The sequence below is a fragment of the Natator depressus genome, chromosome 15 (assembly GCF_965152275.1).
Source record: "Natator depressus isolate rNatDep1 chromosome 15, rNatDep2.hap1, whole genome shotgun sequence".
Lineage (NCBI taxonomy): Eukaryota > Metazoa > Chordata > Testudines > Cheloniidae > Natator > Natator depressus.
In genome coordinates, this window is record NC_134248.1 from 13680837 (window position 1) to 13708686 (window position 27850).

The 27850-nt window shown below is 46.2% G+C and overlaps 3 protein-coding genes across 6 annotated transcripts; 2 read left to right on the top strand and 1 right to left on the bottom strand.

Moving 5' to 3' along the window:
* Positions 1-2201: 2201 nt before the first annotated feature.
* Positions 2202-8210, top strand: CHCHD10 (coiled-coil-helix-coiled-coil-helix domain containing 10). 2 transcript variants are annotated; one of them, XM_074972517.1, is made up of 4 exons: positions 2202-2351; positions 3560-3767; positions 7281-7428; positions 8074-8210. In XM_074972517.1, exons 1-4 carry the CDS (start codon positions 2305-2307, stop codon positions 8091-8093), a joined length of 423 nt encoding a protein of 140 aa, XP_074828618.1. In that variant the 5' UTR covers positions 2202-2304; the 3' UTR covers positions 8094-8210. The 2 variants fall into 2 exon arrangements, with proteins under 2 accessions (XP_074828618.1, XP_074828617.1); XM_074972516.1 differs by having other exon boundaries at positions 2221-2351; positions 3557-3767.
* Positions 5771-15121, bottom strand: C15H22orf15 (chromosome 15 C22orf15 homolog). The gene is made up of 6 exons (XM_074972514.1): positions 14812-15121; positions 12984-13070; positions 12085-12210; positions 11558-11632; positions 10770-10901; positions 5771-6474 (listed from the first exon to the last, which is right to left on the bottom strand). The coding sequence occupies exons 1-6, from the start codon at positions 15041-15043 to the stop codon at positions 6437-6439; spliced, it is 690 nt and encodes a 229-aa protein (XP_074828615.1). The 5' UTR covers positions 15044-15121; the 3' UTR covers positions 5771-6436.
* LOC141999274 (uncharacterized) lies at positions 15118-27711 on the top strand. 3 transcript variants are annotated; one of them, XM_074972513.1, is made up of 9 exons: positions 15118-15676; positions 16133-16303; positions 18686-18818; positions 19344-19513; positions 21026-21388; positions 23007-23057; positions 25610-25699; positions 26686-26837; positions 27548-27711. In XM_074972513.1, the coding sequence occupies exons 4-9, from the start codon at positions 19453-19455 to the stop codon at positions 27665-27667; spliced, it is 837 nt and encodes a 278-aa protein (XP_074828614.1). In that variant the 5' UTR covers positions 15118-15676; positions 16133-16303; positions 18686-18818; positions 19344-19452; the 3' UTR covers positions 27668-27711. The 3 variants fall into 3 exon arrangements, with proteins under 3 accessions (XP_074828614.1, XP_074828612.1, XP_074828613.1); XM_074972511.1 differs by lacking the exon at positions 18686-18818; XM_074972512.1 differs by lacking the exons at positions 18686-18818; positions 23007-23057.
* The last annotated feature ends 139 nt before the right edge of the window (positions 27712-27850 follow it).

Here is a 27850-nt window from a genome sequence, read left to right on the forward strand (position 1 = left end):
GCACTGCTGTGTGTCCCTGTTGTAGCGTCTCTCCACCATGCCCTGTGCGATTTTGGCAAATATATTTGCATTTCTTCTTTCTGATCAGAGTTCGGCCTGCACAGATGCTTCTCCCCATAAAGCAATCAGATCCAGTGTCTCCCTTCTGGTCCATGCTGGAGCTCGTTTGTGATTCTGGGGGGACTGCATGGTCACCTGTGCTGCTGAGTTCGCCACGCTGACCAAACAGGAAATGAAATTCAAAAGTTCCCGGGGCTTTTCCTGTGTACCTGGCTAGTGCATCGGAGTTCAAAGTGCTGTCCAGAGCGGTCACAATGGAGCACTCTGGGATAGCTCCCGGAGGCCAATACCATCGATTTGCGTGCGCACTACCCCAAATTCGACCCAGCAAGGTCGATTTTAGCGCTACTCCCCTTGTCGGGGAGGAGTACAGAAGTTGATTTTAAGAGCCCTTTAGGTCGATGGAAGAGGGTTGGTTATGTGGACGCGGTCATTTTAAAATCAACCTAACGCGGCTAAATTCGACCTAACCCCGTAGTGTAGACCAGGAATTAGGTACTTACCCTGCCCCATTACTGCAGTATCTGTGCTCCGCTCAGTCTCTGATATATCTATCCTCACAGCGCCCCTGTGAGGCAGGGCCATGCTATTATTCCCAATTTTCAAACAAGGAACTGCGGTACAGAGAGCCTTCTCCAGGATCAAACACAAATTCTGGGGCGGAAGAGGGAACTGAACCAGGTATGCCAAGCCCCAGGCCAGCACCCTACCTCTCAACTTAAACCTACCGCTATCAATATACGACTTCTTCAACTGTGATAAACCTTGTTTTGGGTAAAATGCTCCTTGAATGTGCATTGATTTAGATACTAAGGTGACAGATGCCTTAGAAATACTTGATAGACAAATATTAAAAGCCTGATTTCCCGTGACAGCTGAACAATGTTTTGTAAGAGATTATGTAAAAGGAGCACCTTCAGCTGTGTGCATGTGTGTGTGTGCGTGCGTGCGTGCGCATATCTTCCACCCGCCATACTGAACTTCATGGTAGTGCAGCTAAAGGAAGTCAGATAGCACCCTCTGGTGGGCACATGGCTGGTTACTGAACCATGTGACACACTGGTTGTTTGTCTCATGACAAAAGGACACCGTGAGAGTCATTTTTTAAACGGACTGAATTCTGGTGAGATAATTATATCTATTCTTAGTGAGCAGGTACAGGAGACTCTACCAAAAAATATGTCAACTTGCCATTATGATAATGTTAGCCCTGGGAAAACTAATTGCCATGGCAGTAATTTATGTGTCTTCTGGAACAACAATGGGAATGCTATGGATATACTAAAGATGTTGTCCTGGAGATCAGTGGTGTGCAGAGACAAACAACTAGTTTCCAGCAATGTTGCCTGGCCAGGAGAGGGAGCAGGCTGACTGTCCTGGAAGCAGCGGACACCTCCAAGAGCACAGCACAGCACTCCCTCCGACAACACCAGGGCAAGAGTTCAGTTCTACTAAGCAAGAGTGCCTCAGGCAGAATCGCTATCACTGGGCATCCCTTGGAGGTGCCCTATCCAAGAAGCCAGTAGAACCAACTCTGCTTAATTGCTGGGGTGTGATGGGCTCACGGCCCAAGCCATGCAGCCGCAGGCCGTGCGAGAAATATACCGAGGAGCGCTCTGTATCACTCATCTACGTCTCTTCATATATATACCATGGTGGGTGCTTTAGAAATGCAGGGACAGGACAGACCAATGGTTTTCAGCCTTTTCCACTCGTGACCTCAAGTTACCTCAAAAACGATTTTGCAGGATTTCCCCCCCCCTCCCCCATTACGAGAAAGGCAGGGAGGCGGGCCAGGATGACGCTATGCAGCGGCAGGGTTGAGAGCTCATGGACACACAGACCAATCTGGTGGGAATGACTCTTCCCAGTGGCATTGGAGCCTTAGGCCAAGGCGCCCTCATTGGGCATTATCCTGCACTGACCACAAGGCCCGTCCCTGCCTGGCTCCCACCAGCACTCTCTGGAAAGCAGCTGAAGGTCAAATGTATGGCTCTGGGACAGCCAGTTTCTGGCCTAGGGCCACGTGGAAGGAGGGCGCCTGCGCAGAGAGCAAAGTGATGGCAGACCTAATGAGGGCAGAGGCTTCACGTGCTGTTACGGAGCATGCGCGCGTCACGGGGCGCATGCCCAGTAGCAGCCAAGTGGCAGAGCCTGGCCACGTGGGCTCCCTCGCTCGCCCTTTAAACTGGCTGCGCAGCACCCGCTCTCAAGGAGACTCGGGACGGAGGCGGCGGCCCCAGGATGCCCAGGGGGAGCAGGAGCGCGGCGGCCCGGCCGGCTGCAGCCAGGTGGGGGCGGTGGGGTGGGTGCAGGGTCCCGAGCTCCAGGGGCTGCCCGGGACAGTGAGAGTCCGCGTGAGTCCCCGCTCCCGCTCCGGAGCGCGCGTGGGCTGCAGCCCAGCCCCTGCCCCCCGGGCTCCTCTGTGATCCGCCCTCGCGAAAGGTGCGGGCATGAGCTGGTGCTGGCCCTGCGCCCCAAGCCTGGGGCTGGCTCCGGCTCCTAGCGTGCCCTGTGCTTAAGCCGTGCCTCTCTCCAGCGCGACAGGGTGGGTTGAGGTGGCATCGGCCCAGCTTCTGTCGGTCAGACCCAGAGCTCTTCCTCGGGCCTGGGAAAGGGGCTCTGAGCCTCACCCCGCAATACAAGGCCAAACAGCTGGGTTAGCATGAGTCCTTCGCCCACGTTCTGAGGGACCATTGGTGAAGTGGTGAATCTCTCCAGAGTAGTACTGTACTAATCCCTGCCCCGTAATGGGCTAGCGGTGCCCTGGTTTCCAGCCTGGGCTGTCCCTTGCCCTGGCGATCACCCCAAGGAGGGCTTCACCTGGAGTGACTCCTCAAGTCAGCTGTGGGGGGCGGGGGCTCAGTGGGTCACCTTTGGTCTGACTGTCCACATGCTCCTCCCCACAGTCACACCAGCTATACATGCTGTACCTCCTCCTGTTGCTGGAAAGACAAGCCTCACCCTCTGGGATCCTGACCCTGCTCTGCAACTGGTTACTAACCAGTTGCGAAAGTACAATGCCAGCTGCATTCCTACCAGTGTCCTTGGCTGGTTGAGAGGGATGGGCATCTCAAGGTGACTTTAGCCATGGTGGTGTCATCTTGACATATTTGACTGGAAGTAGGTGTATGTTTAGAAGGTGGAGTGAATTCCTGAGTTTGTGCACACAGAAGTGTGGGAGGAAGTAAATAAAACCCTTTTTTTGGGGTGGCAGTGCCAGATTTGTAACCACAAAGCTATTGAGCTGACTTCTGTGAAAACTGAGCAGCTGGGGTCCCTTTTCTTTCACTTGCTGCAAATCCGTCTCAGAAAAATACCACACATTGTATTCTCCCTCTTTCCCACCCTTGGAATATACCTGGGTGGGACCACAAGCAGGTAAGCTGCTGGGGTATGTGATTCCTATGGTAGTTATCTAGTGTAAGCTCCTTCCTTTACAAATTTCACTAAAATCTTTCTTTCTCCTCTCCTTGTTCATTTCCCTTGTACTCAGCAGTGCAGCCCCAGCTCATGCTCATCCTCCACCTTCAGCTGTTGCAGCCCCAGGTCAGCCCCAGCAGCCTGGCCTGATGGCCCAGATGGCTACCACTGCTGCCGGGGTTGCTGTTGGATCTGCGGTGGGCCATGTGGTTGGCAGTGCTCTTACTGGGGCATTCAGTGGTGGTAGCAGCACTGAGCCAGCGAAACCAGCCAGTACTGTCCAGGTAATGCAGCTCCATGGTTTCATCAAGAAACTATTCTTCAGAGGTTCATGGAGTCCAGGAAGCAGGGCTGGTTATCTGGTGTCCTAGAGCGCCTACATACACTCCAAGATAACACAAACAATATCCACTTTAAGCCCCACTATTACTAAGGAACCTCTGAGGTGCCTTGTGTGTAGGGGCGTGTTTGTGCTTAGAACTAGTTTGGTCAGGCTAAACCTGTGATTTAAGTGGAGACAAGAGAACAGAACGTGATGCTAGTCTGTAGAGAAAACAGCCACGTGTGTATTATCTCTCTGGATTTGGAACATTGATTTATTGAACTTTGCTGGTCAGTTTGGCTTTAAACTTAATAAAATGCCTTTATTACACAGTAAAAACTGTCATTTTTATCAAAAATCAGTGGGTATAGGTATTTTGAAACTAGCTGAACTTAATTTCTGAAAGCCTGCCTTGGCTTTAGGAGTTTGATTAAAATAAATCATTGACATTAACCTGCCTTTGTCTCTCCTAGTTGGAGAAGCTGATGCTGGCCCTGATGGGGGGACATGTTTTGTGCCCCATTTTTCATGTTTAATAGGAAACTTCCACCCCCTTTTACATAAACTGTCATTCCAAACTCACAAAGTGCCAGACTTGTTTTTTGGTCTCCAGCCCTGCACTTGTGAGATTAACCTTCTAGCCAGTTGGGGCAGAGCACACTAGCCTTGGGCCTTGCTGTTTAAAAGCAGGGGCAATTAGATGACTTTTCTGGGCCCCCATTTGTTTGAACTGGTCCTGAGTCTAAACTTGGGACTGGAAGGCAGGAATTTGCTAGTTCTAATCCTGCCCCTGGTAATGGTTACTCTTTGGCACTGGAGTTGCTGAATTGCTCTGCCTCACTTTCTCTGTGTAAAGTGAGACTAATCCTGACCAGTTTTACCGGGCTGTTGGAGATTAATGAGGTCCATAAAGAGCATGTGGAGATGCAGAGCAGCAGATCTTGTTTCCTTTCTGCCCGGAAGCAGTGTTAGGATCCACTTGCCCCCTTGGAGAGATGTGGGGCATCTAAAAGTAGAAATTATTAGCAAAGTGAAACCTGTGGCATGACTGTTACATAAAACTGAGCCTGCCCCAAGGATTAGCTAGATCTCTAGGTGCTGGGAAGGCAGGCTGTGGCCCGAATCTCCTTTAGAAAGGCTTTTTCTGCAAAGGCTGCGAAACCCAGGATTGTGAGTTCAATTCTTGAGGGGGCCATTTAGGGATCTTGGGCAAAAAAAAAAAATGGGGGATTGGTCCTGCTTTGAGCAGGGGGTTGGACTAGATGACCTCCTGAGGTCCCTTCCAACTCTGATATTCTGTGATGTCTGGACTCTTGTAGTCAAGGTTACTTGTTGGATGTGGAGCTGCTTCCTAAAAGGCCCCCAGTATAGACTGATGGAGATGTTGCCTTCCCCAGCATTCTGCCTCCCTGCTTCTCATCACTGCCCTCTCTAGAGAGTCTTTAAATGGGACATAAGGCAGTCTGTATTTCTGTTGTGGTAGCACCGGAGTATTGCAAATGGGGATTGTGGTCCAATTGTCCTAGCCACTGGGAAAACAGATAAGAGTCCCTGCCCTGGTGTCTAGTCGTGCAGTCTACATAGCCGGATCAAGTCCAGAAGCCTCCAAATTCCATCTGTCCTGCAGGAATAAAGTGTCAGCACAGGAACCCACTGGAACTCAACATAAAATGTGGTTGGCGTTTTAAGCTGTAGATTGTTTGGCTGAACGTTGGTCGCTGGTCTAGTAATTTACATGGAATGTATGGGCCCAACGAGCCAAAGGTGTTAACCTAACTCAGTCACTTTCCAACAGTAAACCGTTTTAAACAAGGTCTGGGGTTTGGCATACAGAGACCTCAGCCTGCTTAGTACCATGGCAAATGCACCATTAAAAATCCTTTAATTTTTTATTCAAAGATACAGAAAAGAATGAAAGACCGTTACAGCATTTGAAATGTAAAGTTTTAAGGCCTTCTTTTTCCCTTTAGCTGGAGAGAGTTTTTAGAAGGAACTCCCCTCCCCTCTTGTCTGACAGTCTTAGATTGTATCAAAGGTAACTGTCCTTTTTGGGGAGAAGAGAATGTTAGTTGAGGTGGGTTGGAGCTGTTGCTGCTGTTTTTGTCTCAAAGGATCCAGGATTAGACTTAACGAGATCAACATGAGGGGGAGAGAAGAACAGCAAAGATAGACAATAGAGCTTTTGTCTCTAGTTTTGACTCTCATTTGCAACCTCGATGCTGGGAAAACACAGGCATAGCACGTGGTTCAGTCAGCACTCTGAGACCTGGCAAACTTGTACAGGCATTGGGCTGCTTGGGGTATTACTTTTAGCTGCCTCTTTCTGGTTACTGGCTTATAGCATTGTTGCAAAATATGCAGTCCCGGCCAGATGAGCTAGCTGCTTATTAGACAGAAGGGGAGAAAAGAGAGAGATAAGGTAGGGAAGGAAAAGAGTACCAAGTAGTGGTGGTCCTGAGGCGAAGTCTCCTATCCCAGATGACGTTTGGCATTCAGCCAGAGGTGATGTCATCTGGGTCCCACTCTCTGGCCTGGTCTGGTCAGGGCATCTCTCCGTATCAGGATGATGAGGCCTGGAGTCTCAGGAGATGGTAGGGGTACCAGCCCTGATGGTGAAGCTCACTCCAGTAGCTAATTTTTCCTCCCCAAAGTATCTTTCTTTGAGGACCCTGAAAGGGAGTAATGGGTAGAATAGCCCATCCCCAAGTTATTTTGTCAACCAGTTAGGCCTAATATCTGACACCAGTTTTGGTGCATTTTTCTTGTTACTAGTCATGATCTTAACACAGTCCTTGAATTATAGTTGTAGGCCTTTTTTTGTTTGGACTAGTTCAGCCTGTCCTTGTTGCATAGGGTGACCAGACAGCAAATGTGAAAAAGCGGGACAGCGGGTGGGAAGTAATAGAAGCCTATATAAGAAAAAGACCCAAAAATCGGGACGGTCCCTATAAAATCGGAACGTCTGGTCACCCTATTTTTGCACCTTTTCCAGTCAACATTTGTTGTGACATGATGAAGTTTCAGTCGCTTCTCTCAGCTGAGCTCACAATTAGGGCAAATTTGTAGGCTGAATTATCACAACATAGTCCTCCTCCTACGTGTATACATCCGAACAACTTGAACAGCATAAAGGAAGCTTCCATTACTGCTCTGCATGGGGGAAAATGCTATTCTAACCTTTCATTTGGACTGCTCCTTTTGCTCATGTGAGAATATTGGTGTCTAGGAAAGGTTTTTATTTTTCAGTTATGGCCCTCGCTTCTGGCTATTTGGTTATGCACTGAGAATTTAGGACTGTAATTTATTTTGAAAACCATGCAAGATGATGGGACGTGAGCTCAGCTTAGTCACACATTTGCCCTGACTGGCAGGTAAACAGGAAAATCTAGACAGGATAGATCATTGGGACAGAAGACTAATACAGAGCTTGTCTCCCTAAACTGGGATGTTTTTCTTCTTCTTGGGATGTCTGTAGGAGCCCAGGGAGCCTGCGTACCAGCAGCCGCAGTATGGACCTTGCCACTATGAGATGAAGCAGTTCTTGGACTGTGCTACCAATCAGAGTGACTTGACCTTGTGTGAGGGTTTCAATGAGGCACTGAAGCAGTGCAAATATAATAATGGTGAGGTTTTTTTTGCTTGGTTTCACTGCAGGGTGCAGACATGGGAAGCTGTCAAATCTGGGACTGACGAGCTAATGTTTGAAAGAGTAGTGTGGCTTAGTCTGGTAGGGCTCTGAGCTTTCGAACAGCAGCTTGTTAATAGTTCCTCCTAAGGAAACAAACCCCCCTAAATATGGAAGAGGTTGCTGTCCTTCTCTTTGAAGTGACTTCAAAGTCTCACGTCTCTGCCATTTCAGTAGTGTAGTCCTCTCCATAAAGATGCTCAGGAATCATGGAAAGGGGAAGAGGGACACCTTTGGTCCATGTCTTAGCAGAATGAAAATGGTGGTCCAAATAGTGGGCTTGGAGATCCCTTTTTTAGGGGTTGGGTGCTCCTTTGGGGAGCCTACTCCTTCCCAGAACACTGCCAACCAGTTCCGTATTTCTTTGTTTGCCAGAGGAGAAGGGTATCCTTCTCCTGGAGCAACATACTAAATAAATTAAGTGATGAGTAGACAAAACTCCCTTGTGTGCTTGGTTGAACTGGTACTCCTGTTTGCATGTTCTGGCTAATCATGGGGAGTTTGCCTCACTCAGGCATTTGACATACGAGGGTCCCTTCTGCCTAATGTTGAACTTGAGCTTCTCCATCCTCTCCTATTGTAGGTGTCTCCTCCCTCTTGTGAAGAAATTCAGCGCTAACACAGGGAAACAAGAGCCTGGAGTACAGACAAGAATGGAAGAGACTGGAAGGGACAGCTAGTGACCAAAGTAACCAGTTGAAGGGAACGATAGTCCAACCAGCGGAAAGAACCACTTAGAGCTAACACACTTCTAGAATTGCCAGGAAAGAACAATGGTTGGAATTTGATGGGGCTTTTAGACTCCAGATCTCGTTTAATTTGCTACAGTGAAATATGTAATAAAAGGAGATGGTTTATTTTAATCTATTAATAGTTTGTGTTTCTTATTGTAGATTAAACTGTAGGCTGTCATTCTAATCTCTGAATGTGTTTTCTTCCCCTCTTCCCCAAACAAGGGGAGCAGAATCCTTAAAATCCATGTAGCTGGATGACTCAGCAAAACCAAACCAAACAAGGCCAGGGCTGGATTTCCTCTCACAGGACATGTATACGACCACTGCTGTACTATTTTTGTCTGCTCGGAAGGCCAGAGCAGAGATAATCTCTAAGAGCACTGCCCTGCAAGTGCTTCATTGACTGGGATTTTTATAAATCTCAAAATCCTCTCCGCTCATGGACATGATGGGGACAGAGGTGTGGGAAGAAAAATGTGACCTGGTCAATTGCATGACTAAGAACACTGCTGGCTGATCTTGTTTTGGCTTAGTGGGTTAAGTAATATGCTGAAGGTGATTAGCATCAGGTTAAATTCACTGGTGCCACATGCAGCTTTAACATTGCACTAGGAGCTGCAAGGCCTCATCTAACAATCAGTTACAGCTAGTCAGTAACTGAAATGTGTTCGACACTCCACACAGATCTGGCTCTGCAAAAAGCCAACAATTTCAGTTTTATTGGCTATGAAGCAACTTGGGTTACCTTTCCACAGTCGAAACTGACACTGTTAACAGTCATCAGGCTTCAGCTGGAAGGAATGTAGCTGCCGTGTGACCAGGAAAAGAATGCTTTGCATACTAATATTGGGATTTTCTTTGCAGATGGATAAAATCTCTTAACTCTCTTGGTTATTTTAGTTGTCATTGCTCTCTAGCTGCTGTTGAACACTGGACAGTATTGTATGGATTTGTGATTCAGACAAGGAATGAAAGTGGCTGGTAACAGTCTATGCTGGTGCAGTTCTGTTACAACTTTCCAGTTCTGCTAAACAGGAAAGAGTATTTCTCCTCTTAAAAAAATAACAAAATAGTGGATATACCCCAGTCTTGCAATGAAAGCCTCTTCCCCTATCAAAACTTCATGACCTGAACTTTTGGCAGCAGTTAGTGTCTCCTGAACTGTGTATGGCTTGCAGTCAGACTGCCATGTGCTGTGTACCAAGGAAAATCTAGGCACAAAGGACATTTTAAAGTCTTGCTGCTTTGTGAATACAGAGTGAGATTCTGATCTTGGGAACACCAATATAAATCTGGAATAACTAAGGAGTCACAGCTACTCCAAACATACATACTGAAAATGAGCTCAAAATTGGATCAGGGTTTGCACATTTGCTAATGCATGTGTGAAAGAAACCAGTTCCCTGCTGAACAAAACTGCATTTCCCACAACCCTTAAACCATTGTTTTATTCTATGTATTTAGTATTTGATGAATTACATTCTAGTCTGGTTCATAAAAATATTCCTCCAGGAGGCACTCTCCCTAATCAGTGTTTAAAAAAAAAAACACAAAAAAACCCCCCACTGTACAAGGTGAAGCTGTTCCTGAGGGGGGCAGGAGATGTTGGAACTGGGCTTTCACAAAGGCCACTTGCAGAGCAGTTACTGTGAAAGAGGCACCAGGGGATTCCTGGCTGGGTGCCTTGCAAGGATTCCATATCAGACTTGCTCAGTTTCCAAGACTATATTTCTCTCTTTGATGGCCAGCCCTACAACCTCAACCTGCAAATGAAAGTCAAGCTGAGTCTTTTCTGGATTGTGCGTGATCGGTCATAAAGAGCCTCCCATTGGAATGTAAATACTGCTTTTGATGAAGCAGACAGAATACAATCCACTTTGCTCTCCCATATCTAGTGTGGTGGTAACAGGAATAAAGTAATCCACATTTGCCTCTCACTAATGTCAATAGATTACTTTTTTTAGTATACATGTACTAGTTGCCCTTAGCCTGGGGAGGGCAGGGGAGTTTACAGTACTGGAGAAATGGCTTGCAGCAAGTAGGCTTGAGAACACTGACACATCACAAAGTTCCCCTATTTCTAATAGGGGTGGTTAGGTGTTACCATTGTACACTTCATTTGGAACTAACTGTGGCTTGTGTTGGGTTGTGACTATAGATGTGGCACCTTCTCGCAGAAGAGACCTGCTTGCTGTGTGTCAGAGTTGCTAGTACCAAAAGTAAAGTCTCTGCTACATTTTAGTCTGTTATCCCTGACAGGTCTGAACTCTGTTTCAGATGGTGGCATAAGCCTAGCTAGCCTTCCATTTAAAAAGGTTCAAGGGGTGGGTCTCTGATTATGGCTCAGTCTGGCTGTGATAAGGATGCTGCTTGTAAAGCAGTGGCTTCTTGCATCCTGCCCTACAGTTTGACTCCACCTGGCTGGCTGTCTTTCACCCTGTGAAGGGTCCCTCAAAGATGCTTCCAAATAGCTGGAGGCCTTGTTCCCACAAGGGATGATACCCTATCTAGGTGGGCCTGCTGGAGGGAACGGAGCCTTTCTTACTCTGCTGTGTGCTTCTGAATTTTGCTGGGGAGCCTTGGGGTGGTTCCTTCAGTGGGCGAAACTTTCTCTGCGTGGAACTCCTCCTCGTGTTGTCCTTCAGCTGAGGGTGTGCTGATAACTTCTGCAGCCGCTCTGGGAAGCAAACCCAGAAACCAGCTGTTAGTTTCTTGCTAGGCTCCTGTCTACTAAACCAGGGATTCTGCCAGCTAACTGATTCCTTCCTTTTTTAATATGGCAATAGAAAGAGTGATGGAGTCTAGTGGCCTGAGCCCAGGATTAGGAGACAAGGAACTCCTGTGCTTTCTAATCCCTGCTCTGACCATCTGTCCCTCTTTATCCTAATGTAAAACACTTCATCCCTCTGCCTCTGTTGTCCCATGCACGAAATGGGGTTGGTATGTTACCCACCACCCCTGGATGTAATGAGGATTAGTAAGACAATGTTTGCAAAACACTGAAGATGGAAAGCTGCATGTAGTAAGGATGGGAAATACTTCCTGACTTAAGCTAAACATACACATTTTGGCTTTGTTAGTTTTGTTCCTTTTTTTCACCCCTGTTCCTGGGATCTTTTGTTCCTTTAGCCAGAGCAACAACAACTTTTGGCCAAGTCAGTTCTGGAAAAAGTCTCAAACCAACCTCAGGCCAAATTCTGCAAAAGGGACTATGAAATGCAGGGGCTAATGATGGTGGACATGGCAGGGATTTGACTGACAATGTCTGATGTTTTACATCTATATCACTGGTCTCCCTATGGGGATTTGATGCAGTGGGACCCCAGCTCTCACCTGCCAGCTCAGGGTGGTGTTTTCCCAGGTTCTCCAGTAGGGATTCGTAGTAGGTTGATTCCGAGCCTTCTCCTCCTGCCAACAGAATTAGCAGAACCATGCTCCTTCATTTCATATCCTGGAAAAATTTACTGGGCCATAAGACCTGCTTTAGCTTGTATAGTTCTGCTAAGTCACTTCAAGAAGAAGTAATTGTTTCACACTAGCATGACACATGGTGTTGGGAGTTTGTCATGATACAATTGCTGCATGGTTTCTATCTATCCACCTACCTACACCCATACACTCTTTTGCGGTGTCCATTTGCAGTGAACACTGAGCATTTCCTTTGTTTGCTTGTACCTTTGCTCTCTTCATTTCTACATAGTGGGATGAATATCCCACTAACTTTGTTCATGTATCTTTGTGTAGAACAAATGAAATCCTATAGAAGGAAGGAGTGGGGATCCCTTCCTATAATGGGGTACGTTGCTCTGGAGGGAGCACGGCAGCATTCTCAGCCTGCAGAGTCTTGGCAAGTAACTTACGAATGACTCTGAGGAGGATGTAGCGCTGCCTCTCCTGGAGGTATTTACTGGCCAGCTCAGATGCAGGATTCTCCACTTCGCTCAGGTTTATCAGGGTCCCCAATTCATCTAGGAGATCAATGCAATCTGGAGAGAGAGATTGGATTAAGAAGTTCCTATGTACCCCCAGCTCTACAATTCATACAGAGTTAGAGTTGGCTGATCTACACAGGGTCACTCAGGAAAGTGACTTAAATTAAACCAAATTAAGGTCACTTTAATTCTGAATAAGAGTGTCCACACAACCACCTAGTGCAGTTTAAATAATCCAGTTTAAATTCACAGTTTTAGTTCATTAGGATTAATTTTCCTGAGTGGATTAACTTTCCTGAGTGTCCTGTGCAGCCCTCCGCTTCATCTGCACTGTCCATGACAGGTGTGGAGCTACTCCCATTTGGCACAGCCAGTGAGAGACTCCACCCTGACAAGTGACCTGGTTACAGAGACATGAAATTCACTTGCCTGCTCTGGTACCCAGTGGTTATGCCCCCACATTTTGTAACATCCATATTTTTAGGTCATTGAAACACCTAGCAAACCATTGCAGTTTGCCTGTTGCTTAGTAAAGGACTTTGGGATCCCATGGGGTTCTATGAATGTATTTTCCAGTGCATTATTTTTAGTATGTTACACTGATCACAAACTTTATGACCCTTTACGACACAAGACAGAGAGAAATACGTCATCTGCTCTACCCCCATCCTTTTTGCAATTCAGTCTCACCCCCTTAATCCCAGTTTGACCCATTTTTCACCTTTCCACCAGCTCCCTCATCATGTCTGATACTTTAAGAGCATCTGTGTCTGTCCCCCAGGCAGGTGGCCTTCACTCCCATTAGGAGGGGGATGGAGGCATGGTACCTTCTGGCCGACATTGGCATTTCTTCTTCAGGTGTGCGGTGAGAGTCAGGACCCGGCAATGCACGTTCACAATCTCTTGGCAGTCAGCTGTGAAGCAGGGAAAGGGAATCAGCAGAGGAGGAGACAGATTTTCCCCAAGTTTAGGAGCTGCATAACCCAATGAGCCGCAGTGGGTGATTCAAGTGCAGTGACGAGACAGACGTTATCTGCTCATGTCAGCGAATGTGGCAGACAGAAAAGGAGGGTAAGTTTTACTGCAGAAGGGAATGTGTCATAGCCAGACCTGGGGGGCTACAGACCTGTGCTCCTCCTTCCCTGGTCCTTAGAACCACAATCAAACCGGACCAGGAGGCATCCAGAGTATTCTGGTGGTTTAGGAATACGTCTCACTGCTTCATAAGATGCTTGTGGGTTCAGTTTGGTTTTTTAAACTTGGTCTCATAAAATAGAAGAAATAGGGAACTTCGGGTGTGATCGGGCCCTTCGCTTTCCCCTCTGCAAACCCACGAATGTCACATGTGACTTGAGTTTGGGAGTCTCAGCTTAGTCACCAGTGGATATTTGCCTCAAAAACTTGTTAATTGAGCGAGATTGGAGAGGCCCAGCACATGAACAGCAAGGGGTGGTGCAGGTCAGTATGGAGGTGCAGTAACAGACTGGGGACAGGGGTCCAGAGGTAGGCTAGCAGGGGGATCTGCAGGTCAGGACTGCAGTGCTTTAGAAGAGATGTTGGAGGGCTCAGAGCTTGAATAGCAGAGTTTGTAGGTCGCAACTGAGGGCCATTAGCTGAGTTTGGGTAAGGCCTGCACGGTGCCCGCTCATGCTATTGCTGGGCCTCGCCTGAGCTGTCAACCCTTCATTTTAAGAGCACTCAATAGGTTGCACTCTACAAAGCAAATCGACAAACTATCATGTTCTCAGGGGAGCCATTTCTGCAGCTAAACAGCCCGTCAGTCAGTGGGCTATCTTCACTCTGCTGCTGGTGCCCAGGCCGTGGGCCCTGGGTCACAGCAAGTCCACCTGGAGCAAGTGAGCTGGGAGTTGGTCTGCAGTGATACAAGCTGCCCCCAGCCCCTGTTTTGCCAGGGGCCCTAAGCTGCCAGCGTCACCCAGCAGGCGGGTGAGACTCAGCAGGAGGGGGACATGGTTAAGGCGCTCAGGAGAACAAATGAATAAAAAAACTATTGTCACTGATGTGATTGGCGATGACTCCGCAGACACATGGAGCAGAGATGCCATTTCTGCACAGTCACTTTGCTGAGGATGCAGGAGCTGCACTTCAGAGAAACACAAACCCCTCTGTGGAGCAGGGGCAGCTGGAAAACACGGGAACTTGGTTTTCATCAGGTGTCTTTTGTCAAATTGCTTCATTACGCTGTATGGTCCTGAAACCACAGAACAGTAAAAGTCTGCAGTGACTAACCTCCCTTAGAAAGATGGAGTAAAGTCACCTTTAATGGTCTGAGGTCTGTCTGCAAATAATACCAGATAACACTTAGTTCTGATTTAAGTTTTTTTATCCCTCAATCTCAAAGTTCTTTACAAAGGAGGTGAAATACATGATTTTACAGATGGGGAAACTGAGTCACAGGGAACTCACACAGTGAGTCAGTGGTCTCCTGACTCCCTGATCTATTCCCTAGACACTAGACAACACAGTCTCCCCAATACACTTGGCCAGGCCACTGACTTAAGGCAAACGGATAGGACCACTGAATGGTGGCCGGAAGAGGAACACAAAGTATGCTGTCAGGTTTTGTGATCAGAGAAACCAGCTGATTCGGAGAAGCTGGGTCCAGAGGGCAAAGTCTGAGCTTCCCCCACTTACCTCCATATCTCACTGTAATGAACATAGTGCTTCCACTCTGCTGGGCCCAAACCTCCTCAGCAGCCCCCTTCCTCGAGACTGCTGTCCCTCTCCCCCAAGCCAGAGGACTTTGCTGATGGTGTTCCGACTGCCTTGTGTTTTGGGGCAGACTTGCAGGCAGCCTTGGTGACAAAAGGCTGTTATTAAGGCTGGCATAATTAGCCTGCCAAGAGCCTGGGGGAGGGGTGAGCATTTCCCTTGTTAATGCTCTTATTGGTTTCAACAACCAGATTTCCCAGCAACGGGGAAATAACTCCCGCCGATTCCAAAGCTCCTCAGCGAAGCTCTGACAGGGGCCGGGGCAGGGGCTGTGCTGAAGCAGGCAGAAGCATCCGGGAGGGCTGCCCAGCCCATCAGGGCATTGTACGGTTCCAGACCATCTTGATGCCACTGTCTCATCATCAGCACCGAATAACAATCCCGGGGCCTCTGCTTTGGATTCAGAGGATTCCTTGCCCATCTGTTTTCAGGGCCTCAGCAACCCCGGTGCTGCGCAATGTTCTGCCTGCATGTTTTCCAGCTCAGCTGAACCAACCACCACTGAAAGCTATCAGCACTGCAGAGCCAGGCTAACTGCACAAATGGCACCTCTGGTCTCGGCTGTCTGCTGCATCAACGAATCCCCAGCCCAGTCCTGACTCCGCAGTCTCGATTGCTGGTGCTGAGAACTGGCAGATCGCTGCGTCTCCAGAGACAGGGCTGAGTGTCTGGCCTGGCAGCCAGGCCGGGCTTGGCCAGAGGGGCTGTGCGGTCCAGGAGATAGAGCGCTGAACAGGGACACAGCAGCTGGGGGTTCTATTCCCAGCTCTTCTGCTGGGTGACTTGGGTAAGTCATTCTGTACCTCAGTCTCCCCATCTGTACCATGGGGATAACTGTACTGTAAACAGAGCATGTTCGATACAATGGGCATGAGGAAAGCTGGCAAAGCAAGACGATCACAGGGCTGCATTTCTAGCCGTTGCTGCGCTTTGTGGTTCAAAGCCCTCCTTCCCTCCATTTGAATGGTGATCATTCCTAGTGCTTAGCCAGCACAGTGCCTCTTCTGAGCCATTTACAAACAGCAGGGAATGCATGTTGCTTCACGACCACCATGGGCAAAGCCTCATTTATCCCCATTTTACAGAAGAGGGACTGAGACTCACGGCCCAGGCCACCCAGTGAGTTAGTGGGTGAGCTGGGATTGGCATGGAGGCACTTGGGAATGCCAGTTTGAATGGTATTCTGGTTCATGCTGACTCCCCTTCAGGCCTTTCCTACTTCAATCAATCCATTTATTTACAGTGGCGGGCTCTTCCTCTCCCAGCAAGGGGCCCAATGCCTCGTCCTGGCTTTGGGACTGTTTCCACGGCAACACAAAGCACCGGAAGACCTCTGAGCGGGGATATAACCCGAAATGCAACACTTGAGGCTGCAAACTGTCCCCATGGCGATGGTTGCCAGGCAAACAGTGAGGTATTTATATTTTGGTCCCTTGGGGCCTTTTAGTGGCGTCATCTCCACACAGCCTCTCCTGTGTATTCATGGCTATAGACCTGTGTGTAGCTGCCAAGGTTGCCTTATATGGGCTGAGGGTGTGGGGTGGTGGGGAGGATTGGTGTATCTTGGGAAATCGGATGCAAACTCTCATGTTATGGCTAAACTCTCTCATCCTCAGCTTGAGCTGGGAAGAGGGGGGCAGAGCTGATCTAATCTGCCCAGAATCCTCTCAGGGGAGTCCCAGGCCTCACTGTGGTGGGTGGCATGTTTACAACACAGGGGCAGCATGGGTTAGACCCACATCCGGGCCGATACCACAGAGCTACGGAGCTCATGATATTATCCAGAAACAAAGGATCTGGTTGGTTGATGGTTACGGTCGCTAAGCAAAGTTTAAGAGAAGAGGGGTCATTGAAGTCATCCACAGAACAAGCCCAACCTCAAACATTACAGCTAAGGAAATCACCAGCTAAGGGTACCTCAACAACTCTGACGTCAGCCTCAACATTAACACCCAGTTCGCCCCTCCCCATAAAACAGATCCATTCCCAACAACTAGCACGCCAACCTCTGTGTTACTATTTCAGAGATGACGCTACTTTCACTGATCTCAGTGGTTTCCTTCCAGATGCAAAGACGTAAATACCACTGAGCCGCCACTTGAGGGGGGTATTTGTTTATGGTGAAACACACAACTCGCAGACATTGCACCTTGTGCTGTGAGCCAGTCGGCAGGGTCAGTCCTTGGCTTGGAGACCCCCAAGCAGTGCTTAATTTGTGCCAGGACTTGCCAGGCCTCAGCCCCGGCACCTCTGGGCTTGGCAGTTCATAGCCCCGGCACCTCTGGGCTTGCTGCATCAGTTATGAATGTAAAAAAATTCCTGGAGCCCCGGCACCTAATTGCTGGCGCCCCGGCACCTCTTTCATTACAAATTAAGCCCTGCTCCCCAAGGGAAACTCAAGAGGCTTCAAGGAAGTGGTGTCGGGGACTCAAAAGGTGACATGGGTCCCAGTCAGTCAGCACTGAATGCAAGGTCCCAGTGTGGCATCAGCAAACACTGAGCTGGGACAGGTGCTGTATTTCAGATGAGATGTCAAATCGAGGCTCTGAGCACCGGTGTATTAAAGACCGCATGGCACTTTTGGTAAGAGCAGGGCTGCTTGTGCCAGTGTCATGCTCGAATTCCAGCCATTTGTCTACTTGCATGGCTGTCACCTCTCTGGCCTGTCCCCTGCCCTGGGGAGTCCAGCCCCTCTCACCAGCAGTGCTGGGAAAGAGACCTCTGCAGCCTTTTCCACTTCCAGAGACTGCTGCTGATGTCTCCCCTCAGCTGGCTGAACTGCTCCTTGGTAACTGGCCACGGACCCTCCTGCACCACTGCCTGCCGCCCATCTGGCCGCCTTCCCTATTGCCCACCCAAACCTGCTAGTTGGCCCATCATGCTTATTCGGCAGCTTTAATTGTCTACCTGATGATTAATTATCGAACTGATTCATTAACTGATTTAACTGCCATTTTTATTTGTCTCTCTAAGTAATGAATTCATTATTTAACATTGAATCTCCTCCTCTTCTGTGAATTGACTGCCTCATCCCTAGTCCCCCCTCCTCCTTCACCCCCTTCAGCTCATCCAGGAATGGCTGCTCTGTCCCCGTTAAACTCACTGCCATCCACGATCCCTCATCTCCCATCCAACCCTACACACTCAGTCAGTGCAGCCCGGTTCACTGATGGACACTGCCACCACAGCTGCACTTGCCTATACTGGCCTTTTCTTCACCATCCTGCTGCCCTGAGGTGATCAAGTAACGGTCACCCACTTTCTTCCCCTCTTTTCAGTCCATCAGACTCTCCTCCCTCTACCTTCTGCATCACTGTCATTTACGGTAGAGGTTCCTCATAATGTTGGAGAGACAAGATGGGTGAGGTAATAGCTTTTATTGGACCATCTTTTATTGCTGAAGGAGACAAGCTTTTGAGCTACACAAAGTTTTGTTTAGCTCGAAAGTTGTTTCTTTCACCAATAGAAGTTGGTCCAGTAAAAGATATTCCCTCACCCACTTCGTCTCTCTTGGCACCTTAGAGACTAACCAATTTATTTGAGCATAAGCTTTCGTGAGCTACAGCTCACTTCATCGGATGCATCCGATGAAGTGAGCTGTAGCTCACAAAAGCTTATGCTCAAATAAATTGGTTAGTCTCTAAGGTGCCACAAGAACTCCTTTTCTTTTTGAGAATACAGACTAACACGGCTGTTACTCTGAAATTTGTCTCTCTTGTATCCTGGGCCCAACACAGTACAACAACACCACAAACTTCATAATATTAGTAACACAAGATTTTCACATTCAAAATAGGGGCTTTCAGCTTGAAGTGTGATAAGAATATCGCCTGCTACCTAGGACAAGGGCTGCCAGCCCTCTATCTCCAGAGCAGAACTCCAACACTCGCTGCCTAGGAAGGCCTGATGGATGGACCGTGTTTGTGAGGGTGAGCTGATCCGGGTTTGGAGGCCAAGGGAGGCAGTGAGGGTGAGGCTGCTGGGTGAGATGGGACAGTGTAAAAGTTGAACATTATGGACAGTGGTGATAAGGGATTGTGAGGCAAGGAAGAGTCAGGAGTCAAAGTGTGAGGGGGAAGGAAACTCTCCAGCCCAAAACGTCATTTTTAATATGGGGTCCCATCAGGGAACTGGGAGTTCTCCTCCTCCAGGGGAAGCAGCACAAGGAAATTTCCATCCAGGTCATTTCAGTTTGGCAATTAATTTCTCTGATCATCTTCTTTCCATTATCCACTCTCCCCTGTTGTTATTTCTTGAAAAGGTCAATGTGCTGGGGTTGCATTGATGTGGGACATGTCTCCTCTGAAGCATGTGCTTTGGGCTGTCTTCCCTGCAAGGCCGTGGGGGCAGAGCAGGGTTATTATTAGGGTTACTTATCACACTGTTTCGTCATATGCACGCTGCAGACTACGTCCCTGAGTGAGGTGAGAGTTTTTTTTCTCTTTCCTACTCAGACGCACGCCCAGGTTGCAGCCTCTACTGTCAATTAATGGTGTCTGCAGACTCTACGAGCAACATGAGGCTTTGGAGATAGAGAGAGAGACAAGAGGACATGGGATAAGCATGGCTCTTCTCGTTTCTATGTTGGTGCTTTCCTTCTTGCAGGAAGTGTTCGTTTCCCTAGGTAAGCAGAGTTGCACCACTTGGGTATTCTCCTGCTTTGGGCATTTGGGAAGTTTGCTCAGTGGAAGAGCCAGATGTAAACCTGCAGTACTGGGGCTGGGGTGGCTTACAGTGGAAAATGGAAAGATGAAATATTAAAGATGAGCCTGAACCCTAAACCCAGATCAGAACTGCCCTGAACTTGGAGAAACTCAGAATCCAAACATGGATCTGGCCCATTCCTCTAATGAGCTAAATCAAACCCCAGATCCAAACACCTCCAGATCTCTAAAGGGCTTGAAATCTGGGTTTGAATTGAATTTTGTGGACCAGGTCTAGCTCTGTTAATTAGGGCTGTGTTTTCTTGCTGACAATCTTTATACGTTGTTTGAATTATATTATTTCTGGTGCATCAAAGGAGAATTATTCTTTTCAGATTTTGTTTTTTATGGAACTTGACATACAAACTGTGCTGAATCCCGATTAGCAATGAGATATTCACCAAAAAGAGTACCTGCTTTTATATAGATGGAAAAATGAGTGAATAAAAATGCTTTTGTGATGAATAGCAGGTGTTGTTTGCTTCTGAACTGTGTTCAAATGAAAATATATATATTGCAATGTCTATGTAATTATGCTTTAGTATTCAAATATAACTCATGATTGCAGTATAAATTGGAGAATTAACATGGAAAGTAGATGGGACCCAGTTGCTTTGAAATGGAAAAAAATCCCTTTTCCTATATACAAAGAAACAATTTAATTGAATTTAATTAGGTTTTTTTCCCGTCATGTTTTCCTTTGGGCTCTCTAGAATGATGAGATTAAATAATTAGTTCTTGGCATTTATAACAAAAGTAAATTGAGTAATATAATTGATAAGGAAATATTGTCTAAGTAGCATAAAATATTTGGGGGAACAGGTTAAAAATTGAGGGCATTATTGTGTATCAAACTAGACTTTATTGATATCCAAAAATTTAAGAAAGAACGTTTGTAAAATCCTTGACAGTTCCCCTGAGATGAATGAAAGCCTAGGGCACTTATATTGCCTATCCTATAAAGTTATGTTCAATCTAAATAAGATTACTTTATTGAACAGAAGACACACAGAGCATCAGATGGAGGTGGTGTTCCCAATAGTATCTGATTGTACAATTAACTCAGTGGATAGAAAAACACAAAACCCCGTCACATCATACACAGTAACAGAAATGTAACAATGATGCACCCCCAAGGACTCCACAGGGATTAAAGTCAAGGTCAGCAATGAGGCATATTGCTGGACAATGTGATGGAAGCTTGTAACACTGGAGACTTGTCTATGCTGTGTCTGATCTGTGGCTAAACAGAGAAATTAATTCTCCAAGGTAGTCAGTCTGGCACCTTTCACCAGCGGTAAATTAACACACACACAAAAACTAACAGCAAATAAAATGGAAGTAGGTTGAAGTAGCTGATGTCATTCCCTACAAAACAGCAAGGTCCAGAGTTTGCTGAGACGCCTGCTTTTAACTACACTTTTCTGTTTTAGGTTCTAGGGAAAACCCTCCAATGATCTCGGTAACTGAAGGGGAACCCATCTCCTTTGAGTGTTCCTTTGATGGATCCCCTGCTATTGGCAATCCATTCTACGAGATAATCTGGATGTATGAGATGACCCATAAAAATGTGTCCAAGAGGATCCTGTCCTTTAGGATGACTCGTCCCAATACCAGTGTCCCGGTCTCAGTCACTGAAGGCCATTTTAGGGGTCAGTTAGACTTTGAAAAGAATACCAGCTCTCTCTTCATCCCCGAGGTGCGGGTGAATGACAGTGGCGTGTATTACTGCGAAGTGATCATAGTGCCACTCCCTGTTAAATCAAGAACAAACGGGACTCATCTCATTGTCACGGGTGAGTGTCTCTCTTTTTCTCTCTCTCCTGTTTCTTTCTTTCTATCGGACACTCTGCTGCGTGTGCATGAGAAATCTTAGCTCTCTTGCTTCCTATGAAATAAGACTTATGATGCAAGCATGTTTATGACTTGTTTAAAAGCTTCTTCAACATATGACCATGCAATTATATTTCAACTATAGCAATTTTCTTGTCAATATTTCCATTGCATCACTTTAGTTGAACATTACACGGAACATTAGCTTATTTATCAAACCAGTCATGTCACTTGCATGTCACCATCTCTAGTGCTGGGAAATTGTACATTGGTCGTAATTCTCTTAAATATGTCACACCATGCATGGACTATCTGGAACCCCTGAGCTTAATGTGCTCCAAGACACGTTTGTGAGCTTACACTGGTTTGATTTAAAATACATATATATTTTATAGTGTGAGATGGCTCCATAATAACCTGTATAGTTGAGGATTGGGGGAGAAAAATTTGCAGTTTGCTTACAAAAAAAATCATATATGTACATGGCTTCTTGTGTATATTTTCTGCAAATGAATTAGCAAATTTTGACCAAAAAGGCAAATTTGCCGTATTTTATAGCAATGGTAGACTTTCTAGTAGATACTTTCCATCCCTAAGGCAAAAAGTATACTATAAATTCTAGTTATTATACCTACTGTATTTCCTTCCTTGAATTTATGAGACAGAGTAATTATTTGTCTCCCCTATACCATTATACAGAACCTTACTCTGTTTTCAAAAATGTCCTGCTAATTTAGCTGTGCTAAATCTAAATATATTTATGGAATATTTTCATAATAAAAAAACTTATTTTAAAAAAAGTGTTCCTGATCTTTGTTATTTATAATAATATCTTAGACTATTTTAATGGACAATTATAAAATAAAAGGAGTACTTGTGGCAAATTGGTTAGTCTCTAAGGTGCCACAAGTCCTCCTTTTCTTTTTATGGATACAGACTAACACGGCTGCTACTCTGAAACCTGCCATTATAAAATAGTAATCAAATTGAAAAAATAAAAAAGTAGTTCAGAGTTACGGAATTTAAATTTGCTTTTATAACAGAATAACTATATTAGTCTAAAAACAAATGGTCTATAGAAATCTGCTGATTTTTCTAATATTGGACTTTTTTAATAGCTGGAACAAGATCTATTTTCTAGAATCTAGTTTGTTAGATCTATTAATTCAGGATGGGTACAGTCATCATCATCATCAAATATATTTAATATATCCTAGGTTTTAAATAAATTACCGCGCTCCTTCTGTTGTACATGGCCCACTGTCAGTTGTTTCAGAAATATGATGGTTTTTTACATTTGAGAAAGAGCCATCAGTATTTTGAACAGAGTTTATTTACTCTTAATATTTTCCCGGCTTTTCAAAGGGATCATTGATCTAATTCAAAGACTCCAATTGATTTCAATGGGTTTTGGATCAGGCACTATCTGGATGAGTAAGGTGAGAAGGATTTGGCCCTATCTGTAAATTCCCCAGTTCTCAATCATGGGAATTAACCTTAAAAACGTAATTTCTGCCTTATGCATTGTAGAGTTTATTGACCTTGCATCTCCGTCTGTCTTTTTCCTGACATATGATTCAGGGACAAGAGGTAAACATTTTTCTTCCACAAATAAAACACCATCTCTTAAATGTAAGTAATGATGTGCTGTTATTTTAATGCATTGAATTAATTAACTGTATTAATTAACTGTAATGCAAAGATTCTTTTATAATCATTAAGGCGTGTATGAATTTATAAATAAACACTGTTATAATAAGTCAGTATTTAGGGTTGGATTTTCAAAGGCGCTGAACAGGGTTAGGCACCTAAACCCCAGTAAAACTCAATGACAGTTCCTGAACCTAATGCATGTTTTAATATTAATTTCCAAGTGACTATTGACTACAACAAAAATTACAGCATTAGCAGTATCCCTACAACATTTCATTTCCTGTGGATTGTTGTAAGATGTTCATCTTATTTCTCCCTCTCTTTTCCCTTGTTCTTTAAGCATATTTTTATATTAAACTAATTGTTTTGGCTGAATGTTCATACTTTAATGCATCGGGAACTGGATTGTATCAAACAATTGAGAATTCAGATTCCTTGCACAAGAAAACTGCAAAGGATTTTCTTGTTTTTTACATATTAGCAAAACCTTTGCTCTTTACCCTCTTTGGATATTTTAGAAACACGTCAGGGCACTTTTAAAATACAGACACTCAGTTGTGTGTCTGAAGAAGTAGGGACAGTGATCGTTGTCGCACTGTCTGGAGTGGCTCATGACAGCTCACGATCGTGAGTGCCTACCTCTGGGCTGACTGTCAAAAGCAGGGCAGACACCCCATACTGGTGGTATGTTCTATAATTAGATTTCACCAAATGAGTAACAAATGAGAACTCCTAGATCACTGTAACCGTCTTACCAGGGAGTCACTCTCTGTCCCCTTAAGAATCTAAGGCTCAGACTCTCCAGTCTATCTTGCCACCCAGGCAAGCTGGATTATATGATAAATGGTCACTTATACCCATAGGCATAGTTTGACTTTTATATTTGAGGGGGCAGCTCCAGTCAGGCCAATGGGGCCACGTGTGTGTGTATGGGGGAAATTCAGCAACTGTCCAAGGCTTGCAGTTTGGGGGGGGGGGGCAACGCCCCCCCCGCCCTCCAAAACTATGCCCATGCTTCCACCAAAAATCACAACATATTCAGGTTACACTCAGTCCCAAGAAACCAGTCACTCTCTGTGATAGAACGTACCCCTGCGTCCACCTCCCACACACTATTGTAATAATCTTTGTAGAAGGTATGTCTTGTAAGGTATCATTTGAAAACTCATAATTGTCTGGTCAACATTGTCCTGGTAAAATATGTGTGGCAACACTGTGACATTGTAAGATGCCCCTGTATGGTGGTGTTAACACATGTTCCAAACCACAGCCCTGCCCAAACAGAAGCTAGCAAACAGGTCTGTCCTCAAACCAAGGAATGTGTGCTCTGCCTAATTTGCATTTAAGCTATAAACAGAGTCATCAGCAGGAAGGGAAACAAAAGAGTAAGCTGATGCCTCAGCCAGGTGTAAACAAGGCTGATGGGCCATTGCTTGCTAAGTGGCTATGTTTTGGCAGGAAAGGGGGCAGGGGCAAAAAGAATCTGCATTTTAGCAAAGACACAGCATGGAGTTCCTGTCCACACAGACTGCCTGGCCAGCGCCTTTAGCCTAACCGGAAATGCTTCTCAAAGCTTTGCAGTATTCACACAGAGACCATTTGCAGCATGGCTGTATAATAGCATTGCTTATGGTGCCTGGCTGAAAAAAGAAACCCTTTGAAGTGCAGCAATGTTGGGTTTTGCAAGTCCAGTGATTGCTATCAAGAAAAAGAGCTGGGGATCAATCAACGGAAAAACTTAAAGCATCTACAAAACCACAAACACACACCACCTGTTCACACAGATATTGACCTAAGTGTGTCTGTTATTTATGTTGTGTATTTGAGGCTGTTTACTGCTGGTGAGGTGACTTATTGGTGGCTGATTAGTATTGCTGATTACTCGTGATATAGAGCTAGTGTTACAATTCCTTTAGGTAACAGTGAAGTAATGTGTGATACCAACTAACAAAGATTGTCCTGAGACAATCCTCACTGCGTTTACTGCATAACAAATCTGTGGACAAGGGATGAAGTTATGAAGGTAGCAGGTTGAATTTATGAGGAGGTAAATCTGATTCACAGCTGATTGTACTGGTAAATATGTGAACAGGGAGTGAAAATCACATTGTTTTGAGGTTAGGACTTGCTCTATTCAGTCTTGGAACAGTGCCAAAAAAAGATAAGTATCTACTTCAAGGGGTCCTGTGAAGGACAGTTTCAGCAGTGGGTTTGTGGGTTTCTTTTCCCTCTTTTAACATGTATGAAAAAGGACTTTTGTAAGGGGCTTTTGGCTTGTGTTTTACCTTTGAAATATCAGGAATGTTAAGTACGGTTTGGCTGGGAGACTTGCTGCAGTCCTGCATGTTTATTGGAGTTGTCTTTCTAGTCTATTCAGTGTCTCTTATACGATAGTATCTGAGCACCTTTCTCATCCTTAATCGAAGGGGCAATATCGCCCGAGGCTTTGCACAGGAGCAAATGGAAGGGATTCAGTTTCCTTTCTTTTCTTTTTTTGACTTTTCACAAATATTGTTTGTTCTCCTTCGTAGCCACCCCAGACCCAGTGAATGTTCTGCTGATCCCCAGTCTGACTGCTGGGCTACTTCTGTTCCTCCTTGCTTTGGGCTTGTATTTTACATGTAAGTAGTTGCTAGTAAAGACGTGCAAACAATCTCCCCTGCCTCTCTTTAGGCATCATCATACACTTTGCAGCCATGGTTTGTTTTAAGTTACTGTTGTTGTCTCAGTGAGGTACAGCAAATCTTCTGGGAAATGACCAGTTCAGGATGTCTTTCCTGAATTCAAGCATGGAGCCATGCTATTTCTCTTCTTTATTAACAAGTCTGTAACATTTTTTAAGTTCAAATCAAAGAATGAGAAGATAAGAAACCTCTTCATTATGACAGGGTGTGATTGGGGCAGGAGCAAAGCAGCCATGTTCTAATACAGGGGTGGCCAAACTTACCCTCTGAGCTGCATATGATAATCTTCATAACCTTGAGAGCCAGCCGGGGCTCAGGGCTTCAGCCCTGCAGCACAGTGCTGCGGCTTGAGACTTCTGCCCTGAGTCCCACCACCCCATCCCAGGGCAGAAGCTCCGAGCTCCCCCCCCAACCAGCCTGTTAGGCGGAGAATGGCGAGGGATGGGTTGGTGGGCTCCGGGAGCCAGACGTTACCTGTAAAAGAGCTGCATGTGGCTTGGGAGCTGCCATTTGGCCACCCCTGTTTTAATACTTAACAGCTAGGGATGGTCACCAAGTCTCCACACTCTTTATATCTCCAGCGCAAGGTCTCACTGATACGCTTCCACACTTCAGGCAGAATTTCCAGTGATGTTAACAGGAGTTGCGAGCATGGATCAGAGTGAGTGTTTAGCCCCTCAGCTGCGAGAGCCTGCTCAAGGGCCAACTGAAATCAATGGAAAGATTCCCTTTAATTGCAAGGGGTTTTAGATCAGGCCCTCTTGATGTAAAATAAATTAACAGAAGAAAAAAATTGAAAGCCCCTACAAAGCAAGAACCCAGCCTATAAATAGAGACACTGAGGTAGAATTCAGCCTTTCCCCTCAGACCTGCATTCCAAGTCATTCCATAATATGCATGTGTCCTTCTGTATTTTATATTAGTAAAGCGCCGAATCCAGGCCAAGAAACCGGAAGTTTCCCTGGAAATGTCTGATCCCATTTGCAGCACCCCTGCCCCTGCCCAGAGAGAGTCCTTTACACAGCCCGTCAGCCATGAAATGATCTATTCAAAACTGCAGTGGAGCGAGTGCAGTGTAAGTGCTGATCTCTGTATCGAAAGTGCTCAGATGTCACTCCAGTCCCAGCGGAGTCATTTGGAGAACAAATGTAAATGATGATAGCTGTAACTGTTTGTACTTCTGTAGCATCTGAGGCTTTTTAAGTGCTTTACAAACCGCACTGTATATTGTGAGGTAGGTGGATATTCCTATCTTATAGTTACCGATGAGTAAACTGAGGCATAAGCTGACTTGCCCCAGGTCATGGAGTGAAATTCACCCCAGTGCAGAGGGCTTGTGCAAAGCCTCTGCACCTCCTAAGCCCCACATAGGGACTGAGCAGGGGATCCACTGGCTGAGTGGCCGCGTGGGGGTGTCTACCCAGCACGATGCACCATGAGACAGATCTCTGAACTGGCTCTGCCAGGCCAGCCTGGAAGGCCCCATTTTTGGAGGGCAGGGGAAAGTGACACAGGTTCATGTTTACATGAATCCAGGGGCCTGGGATTCCCTGCAGCTGGCGTGGAGAGACTGCGGCTGCAATTGCAGCTCAGACACTGAAGAGCAGCTGCAGTTGTGGGGGCCGTGGGGCAGCCCAGCATTCGGGCCCAGCCCGCTCTCACTGTGGCTGATACATGGAGCTGCCTCATTCACTTCATCTCAGCCTCTTCTGCCTTGAGCTGTGGATCACAGCTCACTGAATGTCACTGTTCCCTGTGCTGATCTGGGGTTCTGCCTGTTTTCAGATGGTGTCCTCTCCAGCGGGGAGCGCTCATGCTGGCGAGCCAGTGACAAAGAAGAAGCCCAGAGCAGGGACCAGTGACCCAGGGATGGACACTGTGTATGCCATACTTCAGGCACCGTGAATGTATTCCCCTCCGTCTCGTGTACCACAAATGTCTCCAGCAAACACCCCTTTTCTTCAGTGGTGTGGCTCTGGCATGTAATAAATGTACTGATGAAAGTCGTGTGATTGGGTGAAGCTGATCTTTAGGTTACACTATTCCTCAGGCCCCTATAATATTGCTATGAAATGTCCAGTTGGCCTT